This window comes from Podarcis bocagei, assembly GCF_964188305.1.
Source record: "Podarcis bocagei genome assembly, chromosome: 2".
In the NCBI taxonomy this organism is placed as follows: domain Eukaryota; kingdom Metazoa; phylum Chordata; class Lepidosauria; order Squamata; family Lacertidae; genus Podarcis; species Podarcis bocagei.
Window position 1 is genome coordinate 47517948 of NC_138126.1, and position 16826 is coordinate 47534773.

The following is a 16826-nucleotide window of genomic DNA, read 5'->3' on the forward strand; positions in this document are numbered from 1 at the left end:
ACTTTTGAACTGGAGTCCTTGCTGCAGAGTCTAATCTGGTTAGTAATGCATGATTCATGCATAGAATAGGGGTAAGATGAGACTCTTTGTTCTTTCACAAGGGATAATCCTTGTGAAATCTGAAGCCTAGAGAGGACTGAAGTTGCAGTGTGCATAGTAGCATTGACTAAGACTGTTAGCATTCAGGCAGCTGGATAAAAAAAAATGTATGTTGCATGCAAGCCATTGTTAATCATTGGGATTCTTCATTATTAGATAGTGTGGCAGCCTAGTTTCCCCGTCAAGCAACTTTTTGCTGCTCTTGGTTGAATACGTTTTATTTCCTTACTACTTGTGTTTCATGGCCAGACTTTCCCAGAACTTGAAGAGCCTGATGGGTCCTCATGTTTTCTAGTCATAAGAGTAGGCCAAACCCTACGGGTTTAACAAGTATGTATCTGAAGAGGCAGTACGTACCTGTTAACCTAGCTTGAAGCCACACAACCTGCTCATCGGTTGTCCTGTACTTTGAGATGCTGCAAGCAGCAAATGAGCTGCATGTTTTTTTAAAAATAGTATTCTCTCTCTTTTTTTGGTCCAGTAAGTGCACTTGGAACTGATCTTCTGAACCCTTGAACAATGACTTCTAGGAAGAAAGTATTACTCAAAGTCATCATCCTTGGCGACTCGGGGTAAGTGGAGCCTCAACAAAGTGGTGTCTGTTACTATTGGATGTAGCACAGTGTTTGCTGCATCTTAAAACGCTCACTTGAAATGCATATGACTGGGGTAGTTGGAAGCTCTTTACAAACGGGGACCTATCTATCTTACCTGTGAAGCTGCCTAAGTTTTGTTTGCTTTACTGGAACTGTATAAATTGCTGTGCAGCATCAATGAGCCATGCAGAATCCAGGAAAACACTTGTAGAAATGCAAATTGTTGCTGCCATGGAATTGTGATCAAAAGTAAAGGAAGCAACTTGGCCTGCAGCGTTGCATGTGTTGTGTGAATTACCACAAAAGGGAGAAGTGGATTTAGGTTTTGAAACAAGTTCAAGAATAATGGAGAAAATAATAAAAATAAATAAACCAGTACTCCACTTTCAGTCCGTAGTTGCTGGGGAAACTTGTTTAAAGGCTCAAATTACACGGATACTTTTTTCTTTTCTTTTTTTAACAAAAACTCACAACCCTGGTAGAATTAAGACTATTTTTTATTGTAGAGTAATTCTTCAGTCAGATGGTGTGTAAACTTAAAAACAACTATATTGTTGCTGCCTGATCTAACCTTCAGTGCTGAATAAATTGTCAAAACATCCTACCTGCATTATGCTGCCTAGGCAATTAACAGCTTCGCCTACATATTGCATGACTGAGGAAATCCAGGCTTTTTGGAGCTTCCCACAAGAGAGAGAGCAGATGTGCGACAGAAAAATCAATGATCATAAAGCTCTACCAGTTCTCTTAAGAGCAGTGCTCTAGGCATTAAAGCAGCGCGGTACAAACCATGCTGTCATAGAATACCAAAGAGATGCTTAATGCAAAAGGATAGGTTTTTTTGTGAGTAAAGCTATTTCACAACTGTCAGTGGAAAAGCAGTTTCATATTTGCTGCCTGGAATGTAACGTGACCCAAATTCTACTCTTAATAAACAGATCTGATGTCACTTGGCCCAGGCTTCTGAAAGATGTTGTGGCCATCTTGAGTACATCTCTGCAAAAGAGATTGGCCGCTGCAGTCATAGTTGTGAAATAGCAAATTCTGCTAATGTGCCACACCAGCCTCTCAGTCGATAGAGTGAAGCTTCCTTAAACAATCTGTTGTACACACACATGATCTTCTATCATACTAGGGGAAGGGTGTAAGTAAAAGACCAAAACTATGCCATCTATACTAATTTCCTTTCCTCAGTTACAAACTGTTCACATATTTTCATACCGTGTATCGCCTAATAGGCAGAGTTGCTTCAATAGAAAATAAATTTGGGCCACATCTCGATACTGGTCTTGTGAAAGAGCTTACTTCAGCACCTAAAAATACTAATGGAATTAAAGCCTAGTCCAGTAGAGACACAAGGCTTTCAGCACAATTTGCTGTTTTAGTTCCACATTTGTGAAGGTTGGCATGTTGAAACAAATCCTTTATTTTCCAGACAAAGAATATAGCACCCACCTTACTGATTTGAATACATTTGATGTATTCATCTAATCATTATATTTGAAGGTGCTGCTTCAGATAGCTCATGCAACCTCTTTGAGCCTCTTTTGTTTCTGTTATTCTGTGGGATAACTTGTTCCTGGCCCTAATTCAACCTCAAATTATTAAAGGGATGTATTGGAGGGTGAACTATTGCTTTCATAAGTAGAATGCTAAACACGGGGCTGAATTGTCTTATTTTTTAGGGTTTTATGTTGCTTTTCAAAAACACTTGAAACTAACTTAAAAACATGTATTTAAAAATGCATGTTAAACAGCAGGATACAAAAATTTCAAGGCAGACCAGAAAAGAGCTATACTGTAATTGAAAACTGAGCAATGGCATTTCAAGATCAAGATCATTTCAGTAAAAAACAGATGGCAATAAAAACACTCAAAGCCCACTTAAAAGCAAACTGACAGGCTTTGGGTGCTTCCAGACTGTTGCTATTTTCAGGTGAAATTCTATTGTGGCAAATTCAAGATAATGCAGTTAAAGTTGATTTTGAGGTCTTGCTCAACTAACTGTTTCAACAAAAGATCATACTTTTTGCAAGAAGGAAAGTGACAGGCAAATGCACTGGTGAGGAGGGTGACATTTGCTTGGTGCAACATCTTCTGATCTCTCTGTGAACAAATTAAGATGTATTCTCAGTTAAATGGGTTATGTGGAAGTGATCCCAGATGCACCTAAATACAGAGCCACCACTGAAATGACCCCTGAGAGGAGTTAGTTGTTTGGATTTCTTTACCTTTTTCATTTATATCCTGCTATTCTTACATCATGAAACCCAATGCAATGTAGGTGCTTTCCAAACAGTCTTACATGCAGACCCAGACCAGACTCTGGCCTGTTAGCTTCAGCAAAGTGGTGGTCTCACGTACCTTCAGATCTAAGGTGGGGTCGACATCCTGTCATCCTGTGTCTCCCCCCCCCCCTCCCCGGTTGATGGGACTGCAGCTTTTCATCATCCCTGACCATTGGCAATGCCAGCTGGGGCTAATTGGAATTGGGAGTCCCACAACATTTGGAGAGTCGAAAGTTTGCCACCAATGCACCAGCGTTTTAGTTGTAGTCCTAAGGATTAAAACACTCCTGAATAAATCCAAAAGTGATGCAGGGTAACTTGTATTCTTCTGTAAATGGAATATGGCTGTATATTGTGTGTGCACAACAACATGTATTTTTTGTATCCTTATGGCTTTTCTCTCTTCCTCCTCCCATAGGGTGGGAAAGACATCTCTCATGAACCAGTATGTGAACAAGAAATTCAGTAACCAGTACAAAGCTACAATAGGAGCAGACTTCCTCACAAAGGAAGTGATGGTGGATGACAGGCTAGTCACAATGCAGGTAAGAATTGTATCCGTTGCATTTCTGCAACTTGCAGAGATCCACAGATTGTATTTTGTGTTTATAATCTGCTTTTCTGCTAGACAGCATTGATAGGGCTAACAGCATGGTAGGGAGGAACACCCAGTTCGAAAGAGCCAGTCACACCAGGCCCTGCATTAATGCTTGGAAAGCAATAGGATGATTGACTGGTGGTCCCAAGGCTCAGCACACTATTGAGAACATGTCTTGCTCTTCTTGAGCCTCTGGAGGAGGCAGTGGCAAACGTGAGTGTGCCTGAGAGACAGAGACCCTTGATGCATTGACACGAGCAGAAAAGAATCCAGATCTTACTAGGGATGGCATATTTGATAGTTGGACAACTATTCTAAACTAGCCATTGTCAAATATCTACAGAAAGCTTAAATTATATTACGGTGTCTTGTTAGTAGCGACAGAAGTGAGAGTGGCTTGCCCCTTACCCTGCGGTGCCAGAGGGCAAATTGAGTAGCATCACAAAACCTTTCCCTCTAGCAACCTGCTCTAACGTTGGGCATCTCCCAGCAAGACCACAAGCAAAAACAACCCTGAGCAAAACCAATTAGATGAAATTTAACAGATAGATGTGAAGTCCTGCATCTAGGTAGAAAAAAATCAGAGGCACAAGTATAGGATGCAGGAGAGCTGAGAAGGAGAGGCTTATTTTCTGTCATGCAGACTAAAAACTAGCCTAATCTTATATAGCTCAGCATGGCATGGAGCTTCCCCTGCATGGCCTGCAATTTTCTGAACTGGGTGGGGTGGGGAATGGCTTGTAATTCTAGATGGTCCTGCTTTGTTTAAGGGGTGAGGGCACTTCCTTCCCACATTTGGCAGGCTGCTTCAAATTCACTTGCCAAACTATTGGCACTATTGGTCTTTAAGAACCTACTCTCCATTAGGGGCATGCTGATACTTTTTCCAAAGGCATGAATGTGTTCCTTCCAAATTTGTATGACATTCTGACAAGCAGCGTTATGGCATTGAGGAACTTCAGTCAGTATGATTTTGAGGCCTGATCTGAGCTTGTCCCTAAGAGTTCTTCTCCAATGTCTTGCAGATATGGGATACAGCAGGGCAGGAACGGTTTCAGTCTCTGGGAGTAGCCTTCTACAGAGGAGCAGACTGCTGCGTGCTGGTGTTTGATGTAACGGCTCCCAACACATTTAAAACTCTCGACAGCTGGCGAGATGAGTTTCTCATTCAAGCCAGTCCGCGGGATCCTGAGAACTTTCCTTTTGTTGTGCTGGGAAACAAGATTGACCTTGAAAACAGACAAGTAAGCTGGTTGATGCATACTGTGGTGTTTAATTAGAATAATTATCAAAGCAAATATTCTGAATCTACTGCCATTAACCAGGATCTCCTAAGGATGCTAAACTGAATCCTGTCTGCAGAAGCCTGCTATTTTTAAATAGTGAAGAGAAAACAATGGGAGTGGGGAGGGGGGAAATGGGGAGAATAGTTGGTGAACAATGTTTCCTGGGGATTCTGGGAAACATGGAGTTTTACATTTAGCATAGCAAATTGCTGTGCTTTTTGGCAGTGAAAAAGATGGCTGGTACGGACATGGAAGATGAATGCGGGTTGACTCTTGGTAATTATAAAGAGCTTAAAGGAGTTTGCTTCTATTACAGGTTACTACAAAACGAGCACAGGCCTGGTGCTACAGCAAAAACAATATCCCTTATTTTGAAACCAGTGCCAAGGAGGCCATTAACGTGGAACAGGCTTTCCAAACAATTGCACGAAATGCACTTAAGCAGGTATGAGTTCTAGTGCCCTCTTCTGGCAGTCCGGTCCTTATTCTATATGCAATATCAAACTGGGCGATGGCTGGAGATAGGTGATGGAGGCACTGATGCCATTGTGCACTGGCATTTGTCCAATATGTTTTCTAGTTGAACAGGATTCTGAAACATTGCAAAAACTTGTTTTCAAAGGCAAAAGTGGGATGAACATACATCCCCATAGGCAAGTGATGCCTCTTACGTCATCAACAGTTGGAATTGTATGTTTCAGTTCATGGCACTTCAACAACAACAATAATAATAATATAATAATAATAATTTATTTATACCCTGCCCATCTGGCTGTGTTTCCCCAGCCACTCTGGGCAGCTTCCAACAAAACACTAAAATACAATAACCTGTTCAACATTAAAAGCTTCCCTAAACAGGGCTGCCTTCAGATCTCTTCTAAAAGTTTGGTAGTTATTTTTCTCTTTGACATCTGGTGGGCGGGCGTTCCACAGGGCGGGTGCCACCACCAAGAAGGCCCTCTGCCTGGTTTCCTGTAACTTGGCTTCTCGCAGCGAGGGAACCACCAGAAGGCCCTCGGCACTGGACCTCAGTGTCCGGGCAGAACGATGGAGGTGGAGACCCTCCTTCAGGTATACTGGACCGAGGCCATTTAGGGCTTTAAAGGTCAGCATCAACACTTTGAATTGTGCTGGAAACATACTGGGAGTCAGTGTAGGTCTTTCAAGACCAGTGTTATATGATCTCAGTGGCCGCTCTCAGTCACTAGCTGCCGCATTCTGGATTAGTTGTAGTTTCCGGGTCACTTTCAAAGGTAGCCCCACATAGAGCGCATTGCAGTAGTCCAAGCGAGATATAACTAGAGCATGCACCACTCTGGCGAGACAGTCTGTGGGCAGGTAGGGTCTCATCCTGCGTACCAGATGGAGCTGATAAACAGCTGCCCTGGACACAGAATTGACCTGCGCCTCCATGGACAGCTGTGAGTCCAGAATGACTGCACCTGGTTTTTACATTGCACCTTCTCCTGTCATAAACTGTAGTATTAACTTGGTTCCATCCAAGTTAGGAAGACTTTGCTTTGCTTGCTTCCTCCAGAGAACAGGAGTTGGGGAAGCAGGTATTGGACATGATGGTGAAGTGGTGCTATTAGCACCCACTTAGTTGAATAAAAGGACCAAATTGTAGTTGGTGACATTTTCTTTCTTTCATTATAGGAAACTGAAGTGGAGCTTTACAACGAATTTCCTGAACCTATCAAACTAGACAAGAATGACCGGGCGAAAGCCTCTGCGGAGAGCTGCAGCTGCTGAGGTGGGGCTGGAGGGGTTGAGAACAGTCCTTCACAAACAGATATCACACTTAGGCCTTCAAACACATACACACACAGCCCCTCTTCTGTGTAAAAAGAGAAACAAGATCCTATTTTCAGTGGCCAAAATCACCCATTTTACCATGAACAACTTGTAAGCCCATTCCTTTACACGCCTCCCATGTCCCTACATCCCATCTCATTATTTCATGGTAGCAGACCTTTCTCCTAGTTTTAAAAAGAGGAAACTATGTTTGGAACTTAAGCTACTTCCAGGTGTCCCAGCGGAAAGAAACTATGTACAGAATCTGTAACAATTTACCTTTTAATGTCTTGTGTTTCCCCTGTGAAGGCTGCAACTGGAAAGGCTGATTACTCATAGTTCATTGCAAGCTCAGCATTCGATCCAACTAGGTTGAGTTTTGTATGTATCTGTTAATGCTTGTTACTTTTAACTAATCAGATCTTTTTACAGTATCCACGTATTATGTAATGGCTTCTTTAGGAGAAATCTTATAGTACATGTTAATATATGCAACCAATTAAAATGTATAAATTAGTGTAAAATTCTTGAATTACATGTTTAAGTACTGAAACACAGGTTGTTTAGGAAGTGAACAGGACACTTGTGGAATGCCGTGTGCTAGCAACACAAGTCCAGATAGAGGCAGTATTCTGTACAGTAGAAGCAAGAATTATGTAAACATTTTTATTGATTTTAAGAGCCAAAAAGCTTCATCTTCTGGAAAAATATTGTCTGGCTTCTTTGTAGCTAAATCTTCAAAGGATGATTTGCATAACCTTGCACACTGGATTATTGGACTTAAAAAGAAAAATTAAATACAGCTTTCAGAATGATCACTTTGTTTGCCTTTTACCACCACCACCACCACCCTTCATGATTAATTCTGCAAATGTAAAGAGGAATCTAACATGTCTGTCTTGTAGAACAATCTCCATATGGGTTGTGATGGTCATTCTTGGTGACTAAGAGCACCTTCCCCTTTCTCTCTTACTGTCACTAGTCTGGATTTTCTGGATGGAAACTTGGCAACTTTGTTCTGCCCTCTCCTTGTTCTTGCATTTGTAGCTTTCTTAAATGGAGCCCTTCTACTGTTTTTCCCAGAGGTCTACATTCTAGTATGTAGGCAGAGCTCTTCTGTAAAGAAACATGCCAATAAACTTAACAAGAACAAAACTTCTTGCTCCTGTTTCTATTTTTATCACCTTACTGAAACTGAAGCTCCTGAGCTAATTTTAATCCCTTCTTGTCCACTGCCCACTTTTAACTGTTCTATTACTTCCCCTTAGCATAACCTTAGCCAGCCAGGGAAAGGGTAGAATGAAGCAGACATCTCAGTTACTGCTTTCAACAGTGTGGAAGTAAAGCTGTGCTGCTTTAATATTTTTAATTCTTGTAAGGGAAAAGTTGTGACAGCAAACATTAACATGCTCAGACTTGCCATGCTAATTCTCATCATGAGCTATATTGGATAGTTTCTGTGGCTTGACATTGACCTTGTTTGCATGTAAGCTAAGCCAAACCATGGCTTAGCATGAATGAACAAATGCGTTCCTGGAGTTTCTGCTTAAAGCCATCTCCCAAACGCCCCGTCCTGTTACTGCCAGCTACCCAGAACTATGCCAAGGTTTGGCATTGCATCTGAGTCCATTTTCGAGGTTTGTTGTTCTTGGCTTGCTGTTCATGGCTTGAGCAGAAACCAACCACAACCACAGGTTCATACAATGCTAAACCCTGACTTATTCCTATGCAGCACAGCAGGACCAGAGAAGCAGCACAGTGTTTGCATTCTGCATCCCAGGAACCCACACACCTGCATATTTGTGCTAAGCCATGGTTTGTCTTAGCACTGAGTGCAAACTGGGCCATTGTCTTGTGCAGCTAACTAATTGCCTGGAGAACAATAGAGCTCTCATTGTTGTACCTCAGTTTCTTGTTCCATACCGGAAGGAACAGATATTTAGTTCCTCCATTCTGTAGTTTGTATATGTTGTTTAACAGAAATGGGGTCAAGTCCTTGCTGTACAATGTAGGACGGATTGTTTTAATGCAATAGCTGGCTCCAAAACCTTACCACTATATAGGCCACTAGCCATATAGATGACTCATGAAAGCGTTAGATTCAAGGCATCTCATGTGTGGAGTATCCCTCCAAAATTATCACGGATAAAAATACTGAGCACTTCTTCTACTCTGAACATCGGCAGTGCTGAAACCGTGCATTCATGGTAGTGGGTTGTGTATGAGGTCAATGTGATTTTCAAAAAGCCTTGAGCTCTAGAAAGCAAGCACAGTTAATTGGTAGTATTTCAGAGTAAAATTCTTCTATAGCGGGAGAGACTTAGAACATTTCTCAAGGAGCTGCTGCTGTTCTTTATCCTCCGGGCATTCAGTGATGGTGCTCACCTCCAATGCCAGGAATAATTGGATGATCTAGGCCAGCATATAATGTCTCTTCTTCTGTTACCATCTACGCACAGGCCTTCTGGGTTATTGTCAGTAGGATTGTTTCAATGTCCCACCTTTATGCCTTTGACAAGGTGGATCGAGAACTGTTTTTTTCCAGTGCAGATTGCTGTACACTTGTTCTGCCTGTGCAGCTAGTTTCTTTGCCTTGTCAAAACATCCACGCATGGCTATATGGTACATGAATGCCACAAAATTGATATGTGCTATGGTTGTTGCAATATGGTTTGGGCTCCTCTAAATTTCCTTGCCTCTTTCATAGTCTAGGGTTTCTTCTCAGAAATGTTCTCTTTGTCTTCCAAAAGAGGTTTGCAGCTGATTTACTTCATAGCTGTGCTGCGATGGCACAGCCTTTTCTGCCGTTGGAGGTTTCAGTGTAGCCACCTGCTTCAGTATCTTCAAGCGTACTTCACTGATCAAACTAAATTGCCACTTGAAAAGCATGACTGTTCAAAACCGCATCTTGTAACACCAGCCCTCCCAGGGCTCCAGTGAAGTAGAAGCTGACAAATCAAAACAACCCAGGAGGAACTGAAAATGTCATAGCAGAACCCACTATTAATTTCTGTGTTGTGAACACCAAGAATGCTTGTGAATTATAAAATTGTCATGGCAACAAGTCTTCACTCATGGATGTAAAACCATTGACAGCTGCCCTCCAATATACCTTCAGGAAACTTCTGCTATGATACAGGGGATGGCTGTTGCCATTGTGGTATAGTTAGAAAATGCTGCTGAACTTGGAGTGGCTATTTTGCTTTGGACCCGCGCTCTCACTTACACCATAGTTCTGTAGCAATTGGAATGGTCTGATCACTGTCTTCGATCTACATTCTTTCAAAAGCATATTGATGGACCCTCATTAGAAAACCTCATATTTGCTCTGTGATGACTTGAATTGGCATCAGTGGGTGGGACCCCAGGGAAGGGTTTCTGGTCTAGCAGAGGCATCTTTTAACAGAAGAGAGTTTTGTTGATTCAAAGCCCCGCCCCCCAAAAAAACAACCAGGGTGGAAGTTGGTGGCGGTACAGAGGTAATCAGCAAAAAGGGCTCCCCCCAACTGATTCCTTTTATTAGATCAAAAGCTGTTTTGGACCAGCTGATTCAATGAAAAGTTCATATTAATGATTTCATTTCTAGTAACTGGTCTATAATGAATTCCTTTCTCCTAGGCATAGAACAATTTGGATTTTCTATAGCCTTCCCCATCATTGTCACTTGAGTATCCTTAGATATCAGCTAGAATCTTTTGGAAATTGGAGTTGGAAGACTAGACAAAATAGGTTAGCTTTTTTCTTGGGGGTCTGCCTGTTTGGGGGAATGCAATGTCCTGTATAGCAGTGTTCCCCAACCTAGGGCCTCTAGCTGTTTTTGGACTACAAGTCCCATCATCCTTGACCACTGGTCTTGCTAGCGAGGGATGATGGGAGTTGTAGTCCAAAAACAGCTGGAGGCCCAAGGTTGGGGAACACTGCTGTATAGGACATAGGAGTGTGGTAGATAATGATATCCTGCATGTCAACTGAAATTTTATTTTTTCTGGGTTCTAACAAGGCTTGACATGCATGGCAACTGGGCATGTCCTCTGTCAATTCCGCACACATGCAAAGCTGCTATGGTTCAAAAAGGCAAAAGCAGGAGCTAATAATGCATTGACAGAGCAGTAAACTCTTGGATTGACCATGTATTCCAAATCACCAATGCCACTAGCCCCAAAGCAGTTTGGAATAAAATTTATTAAAACTTCTGAGTGCTGTGCATCTTTAACACATGTAATAAGAAGGGCTAGGAAGTTATGGAAGCAATTCAAGGGAAGTAACAGGCCTACTCTATTGCCTTGGTCAGAAGAAGAAGAGGAGTTTGGATTTGATATCCCACGTTACCACTACCCGAAGGAGTCTCAAAGCGGCTAACATTCTCCTTTCCCTTCCTCCCCCACAACAAACACCCTGTGAGGTGCGTGGGGCTGAGAGACTTCAGAGAAGTGTGACTAGCCCAAGGTCACCCAGCAGCTGCATGTGGAGGAGCGGAGACGTGAACCCGGTTCCCCAGATTACGAGACTACCGCTCCTAACCACCACACCACACTGGACTGGTAATTCTTTAGCTTGTTTATTAACACTCCCTTTTCTCTAGTGGGTTCCATGTGGAAATTTGGCCAACCTATAAGCTGATGCTCTTTGGCATTTCCATATTTTACGCTGTACTCCCTATTATTGGGGATGTGTGTATACTGTGATTCCATCAGAGCCTGGGGGAAAGTGCAGAATTCAGTCTTGTAAGGCTGTCGAAGCTTGGTTTCCAGACCTTTGATTATCTTGGTTGCCCTCCTCTGAATACGTTCCAACTTGTCAACATCCTTCTTAAATTGTGGTGCCCAGAACTGGATGCAGTACTCTAGGTGTAATCCAACCAAGGCAGAACAGAGCAGGACTACTGCTTCCCTTGACTGGGACATTACTGTTGATGCAGCCTAGAGTAGCATTATTTTTTTTGCTGATACATCACACTGTTGACTCATGTTAAGCTTGTGGTCTACTAAGATCCTTTTCACATGTACTACTGGCAAGCCAGGTGTTCCCCATCTTATGTTTGCAACTGGTTATTCGTGCCTAAGTTTATTCCTTACATTTGTCTCTATTGAATTTCATTTTATTAGTTTAGGTCTAGTTCTCCAATCTGTTAAGATCATACTGAATCCTGATTCTGTCTTCTGCAGCATTAGCTACCACTCCCAGTTTCATGTCATCTGCAAATTGGATTATCTTATCCTTGATTTGTCCAAGTCATTTATAAAGGTGTTGAACAGCAACAGGCACAGGACAGAACCCTGTGGCATCCCACTTGTAACTTTTCCAAGAGACAAGGAACCATTAGTGAGCACTCTGGGTTCGGTGAGTCAAGGAGCTACAAATCCATCTAACAGTTACCATGTCTAGCTCACACTTTACCAGCTTCTCCACATCATGGGGGACTTTGTCAAAAGCCTTTCTGAAATCAAGATACACCATGTCCACAGTATTCCCCTGATCCATCAAGCTTGTAACTCCATAAAAAAAAGAAATAAGATTCGTCTGGCATGACATGTTTTTGAGAAACCCATGTTGGGTTTTTCCTTTTCTAAGTGCTTACAGATGGACAGTTTAATTATCTGTTCTAGTATCAATGTCCTGGTATCAATGTCAAACTGACCAGTTGGTAGTTACCTGGATGCATGGGGATTTGAACTCTGCTTCTCAAACAAAAGTTAGATGAGAAGCAGTGTGGTGATATGGTCTCAGCTTTGAAGGTTTTAAAAATAAAATCCCCACGGTTCACCAACGTGCTTTTTTTACATCTACATAGAAACCTCTGGCTGTTCTAAGGCATAACCAATGGGTTTAAAAGCGATCCTTTGCTTAAGAGCAGAAGAGGCTGTGGTAAACCGAGGTCCACCTCGTCCCAACATGCTTTGCAAGACGTCTACGTCTTCCCCAGAGCGCGGTTTTTACCTCCTGCACAGAACTGCTGTTTTTTAAAGCCGTGCAAGAGGGAGGCAGGGCGAGCGAAATGGCGGATAAAATAATAAGACATGGGAGGAGAAGGAGGACGGGTGTCAGATTTATCGAAAGTGGGAGGGGGAGCGAGAAAGCAAGCTGCGGAGCTCGAGGGTTTGAATTGCCTCCCTCCCCCCTTTCCCTTTTGGCATAAGAAGCAAATCAAATTCAAGGCAAAGGAAGGTGGGGGTAACTTTTCCTGCGCAGGAGGATGCAGTTGAAAGTGGGTGTAACGCGCCTGCTTCCCTCCCTCCCAGAGCGATCGTGAACCAGCTTTAAAAGGTGGCAGCAGAGAAGAGGCTTTGATGGAGTAGGCGGATTCCATGGCTAAAAAGCTCCCTCGCCTTCAGTAACCGCGCTGGGTTGCTTTCGTTTTCTTCCCTGCATGAAGATCTCTCTCTCTCCCCCCCCCCCAATCTAAAAAGAAACGTCCCCCTCCTACACACACACACACATTTTACACAGTGCTCTTGGCAACACTGGCTAGGGCTGTCTGCACTTCTAAAGCAGAGGTGGTGCCGCCCCCCTTTCCCTGTCAGCCCCCTTCCTATGGGGGGGCATATGCGCCCCCCTTATTTAAATGCGTCCGGATTGGGCGCCCTCTCAGATAGCTTATAAACTAACGTGGGTAAAAGGGAATTTAAATTCTGCCCAAATTGGGGGGCGGGAAGGAGACTTAGCAGGCGGGATAAATCCATGGCATCCCGCGTGCGGAGCAAGATGCCTCCTGCCGCCAGTAGCTGCTCCCCGAAGGAAGTGTCCGTTGCCACCCAATCTGTTTCCAATCAAATCCGGAAAAGGAGAGGGGGGGAAACCAAGGTGCGCCTTGGCTGAAAAGGAGCCGCTGCACCAAACCGCCCCCACCCCGCGGCGCTGATCTTCTCCCCGTTTTGCACGCCTCCGATTATCGCTTTCTTTTAACCAGAAACTAAAGGGCGCCGCCCCCTCCCTAGGTAGCTCGAAGTGGGGTGCGGAGTAGCTCGGGGAGACTTCTCGCGGCTAGACTTTACATACCCTCTTATCTCCGGGTGCCTTGCAATGTTACCCGCGTCTTTAAAGACAAGTGGCAAGATCCTGAAAACATCCTCCATATTCATTTCCCCGCACGAAGCCCAAGTTGAGACATGGCCACTCCAACCCCATCTAACAGGAGTTACCGAGGCTGATATAATGAACTCGCAAATATAAATATATACAAACTCAAAAGCAATAAAGTGAATGGGCACCCAACGCCTTCTCTGCAGGCTCCTTCACCTGGTTGTTCAAGAATCGCCCCCCGACCTTCGCTTCATCGGTTGTTTCACCAATTTGGACATTTCCTATGGTAAATATACATCGCGCCTCCTCGCCCCCCAAAAGCAGCACAAATAGCGCCCCTTTGCCCTTCCATACCACTTCATACTAGAGACCAAACGCGCCTCCGTCGGGAGTGCCTGCGTGGTAGGGGGAGGGCTTGCAACCCCCTCTAGCTCAAACTGGAAGGTGCTGCCGCCCTACAACCGAGGATCCCTGGGTGGCCAAATCCTGCCCTATCTGAGCCCCGCAACCCCTTGAGTCACGGCCCCTCCAGATCGGGCGGGGACCCCCCTGGAATGAGCTCCACAGCTCCGTTGCTGCTGCAGCCGACCACGTGAGGGCGTCCAGTGTGTTAGTTGCAACAAATTAACCCTGGGCTAGTCACCCCCCCGAGGGTCGCCGGCGCCCCACGACCGGCCAGCGGCACGCGGCGCCCTCTTCTCTACCGGGTCCGCGCGTTGGCCGTGCCGTGCGGATCCCTCGGGGGCCCCCAGAACCCTCCATACAGGGCGCCCCCATCCTCTGCCTTCCTCCAGCATAGGGTGCGCCCTTAAAATCGCCTCCAGGGAACCTTTCCCAGCCCCGGGAGGCTGCGGCGCCCGGGCAGCTCCGTCAGGCACCGTCGGGAGCAGCCGCTGGCGCCGGCAGCCCGACCCTAGGCCGCCGGACGCGGGCGGGAGAGCTCGCCGAAGGGGCCACAAAAAGCACAACTTGGAGCCGGCCTCCTCGCTGCCTGTTGTTGTTCTCAACGTGGTCCGCCCCTGGCGCATATAAAGAGCTGTGGCGGAGCCCGCCCAGGCAGACGGCTTTCTCTCGGGCGGAGCAGAGGCGAGCTGTGCTCGGCTACCGCGTTTGCTGCTGCTTCCCGAGCACGCACACGAGCCTGGTCTTTTTTCTCTTGCGTTTAACGCCGTACCGCTTTATCCGGCATGTCTGTTGAGCTGGAAGAAGCCGACCTGCCCCTGGCCGAGGCGGAAGAGGCGCCTCTGGCTCCGGAGAAGAAAGGCGCCGCCAAGAAAGCCAAAGGCGCCGGCGGCGGCTCGGTGTTGTCGCCCTCCAAGAAGAAGAAAAATAGCAAGAAGAAGAACCAGCCGGGCAAGTACAGCCAGCTGGTGGTGGAGGCGATCCGCAAGCTGGGCGAGCGCAACGGCTCTTCGCTGGCCAAGATCTACAACGAAGCCAAGAAAGTGGCCTGGTTCGACCAGCAGAACGGGCGCACCTACCTCAAGTACTCCATCAAGGCGCTGGTGCAGAACGACACTTTGCTGCAGGTGAAGGGCACGGGCGCCAACGGCTCCTTCAAGCTCAACAGGAAGAAGCTGGAGGGCGGAGAAGGGGGCGCCGGAGCAGGAGGCGGGGGCGCCTCGCACGCCAAGTCACACAAGAAGGCGGTGGCCGTGCCCGCGTCGCGCAAGGTCGAGAAGAAGCCCGTGGCCAAGAGCAAAAAGCTGGAGAAGAAGTCGCACAAGAAAGGCGCCGGCGGGGCCGCCGCCAAGAAGGACAAGGTGAAAGCCAAGAAGGCGGCCAAGAAGACGGCCGCCTCGCCCAGCGCCAAGAAGGTGAAGAAGTCGGCCAAGCCCAAGGCGCTCAAGAGCAGGAAATGAACGAGGCGCAGATGGAGAGGGCAGGGGGGCCCTGGACTTGTGGAGCCTCGAGACATTGTGACTTATTGCTCTCAGCACAGCCATGTTACCCGGTTTCGTTTCTGTAGCTTTTTCTTTTTGGGGGGGTGAGGGGTGGGCGTGGGTTGGAGGCGCACCTTTTCTTCATAGCCGCCTGTTCCTTGGAGGGGAGAGGAATACGTTATTCGCCCCAGCCCTTTATTTTATTTTTTTAATAAAGGGGGGATGACTTGAGGGATTGTGCGGGGTTCTTTTGTTTTTTAATTTGGAATAGTTTATTTTTTCCTGCCCCCCCCTCCCCCGAAAAATATGGAGGATAGGCGGCTCCGCTTCCCTGCTTGCCCCTGGTTCTCCATGCTCACGGGGGCGTTTTGGCTGCCTTCCGAAAGTTTCCCCGGCCGTCGTGGCCGCCCCTCGGATGCCGCTGCGGCGCCATGGCAACGGCTTTGCAAGGGCGTCTGGACTTTTCCCTTTAAAAAGGCGCTTCTCGGGATGCAGGGAGGGAGGGGAGAAATGGGGAGCGGTTGGGACCAAGCGGGGTTGTGGCGGGGTGCTTTTTTATTTCGTTTTTGCCTTTGAGAGGCCTGCACAGCCATTACCGGGCGGGATGCGTAGATGCTCAGTTCTAGGGAAGGTGGGGATCGGAGGGGATCTCCCTCCTCTCCTGGAAGATCATCACACTGCCTTCAGAGGTGTCTTGCCTTCGGTAGCCTTTCCCCTCCGCACTTGTGTTTTTTTGTTTAATAAATCGTTTAAAATGCTTTTTTTTCACTCGCTGCTTCCTCCGTGTGTTTTAAGTGTGCAAGGGGCAAATGAAAATGGCTTGGGAGGGAGGGTGGGAAATGGGGGCGTTAGAATTGGAGGAAAAAGGTGGCCCTAGTGGGATTAACCCGAGATAATGGGGTGCGGCTATAGGGTGGAGGAGGCTGGGTACCATGCAGGGGGAGCTGTAGCTTGTGCGTGGGGGGTGGGGAAGGATGCGCATTCCACCCGCTTAATTTTCTGCCGGTGTGGAGTTTTCTGGAGGTGGGCGTGTCAATCATTTCAAACGAGCTCTTTCCTCTCTGATTAGAGCTCCATTTTCTGCAAAGGCCGGCAGGCATTACATTGCCCTGTTAGCAAAAACTCTGCCCTTGGTCACTTTTTTTTACCCATATCGTAGTAGGTATTGCAAGTTGGAGGTCGCCGTCCCCATAAAAATTCGAGCCGGACCTGAAGTTCCAGGGAGGCGGCGGCAATCCTTTGGTTTGGCGGTTCCCCTCCTC

General features: G+C 46.1%; 2 protein-coding genes across 2 annotated transcripts in view; both read left to right on the top strand.

Annotated features, from left to right (window-relative positions):
* RAB7A (RAB7A, member RAS oncogene family) overlaps window positions 1–7816 on the top strand; it is a 28317-nt gene extending 20501 nt beyond the window's left edge. The window contains exons 2-6 of the mRNA XM_081184376.1: window positions 581–671; window positions 3402–3528; window positions 4607–4825; window positions 5184–5312; window positions 6524–7816. Coding sequence (XP_081040502.1) covers window positions 619–671; window positions 3402–3528; window positions 4607–4825; window positions 5184–5312; window positions 6524–6619 — 624 coding nt within the window. The 5' untranslated portion in view covers window positions 581–618 and the 3' untranslated portion in view covers window positions 6620–7816. The remainder of the gene's footprint in view (window positions 1–580; window positions 672–3401; window positions 3529–4606; window positions 4826–5183; window positions 5313–6523) is intronic.
* A 6907-nt stretch (window positions 7817–14723) lies between these two features.
* Window positions 14724–16332, top strand: H1-10 (H1.10 linker histone). Its single transcript, XM_081184786.1, has one exon. The coding sequence runs from the start codon at window positions 14869–14871 to the stop codon at window positions 15541–15543; it is 675 nt and encodes a 224-aa protein (XP_081040912.1). The 5' UTR covers window positions 14724–14868; the 3' UTR covers window positions 15544–16332.
* The last annotated feature ends 494 nt before the right edge of the window (window positions 16333–16826 follow it).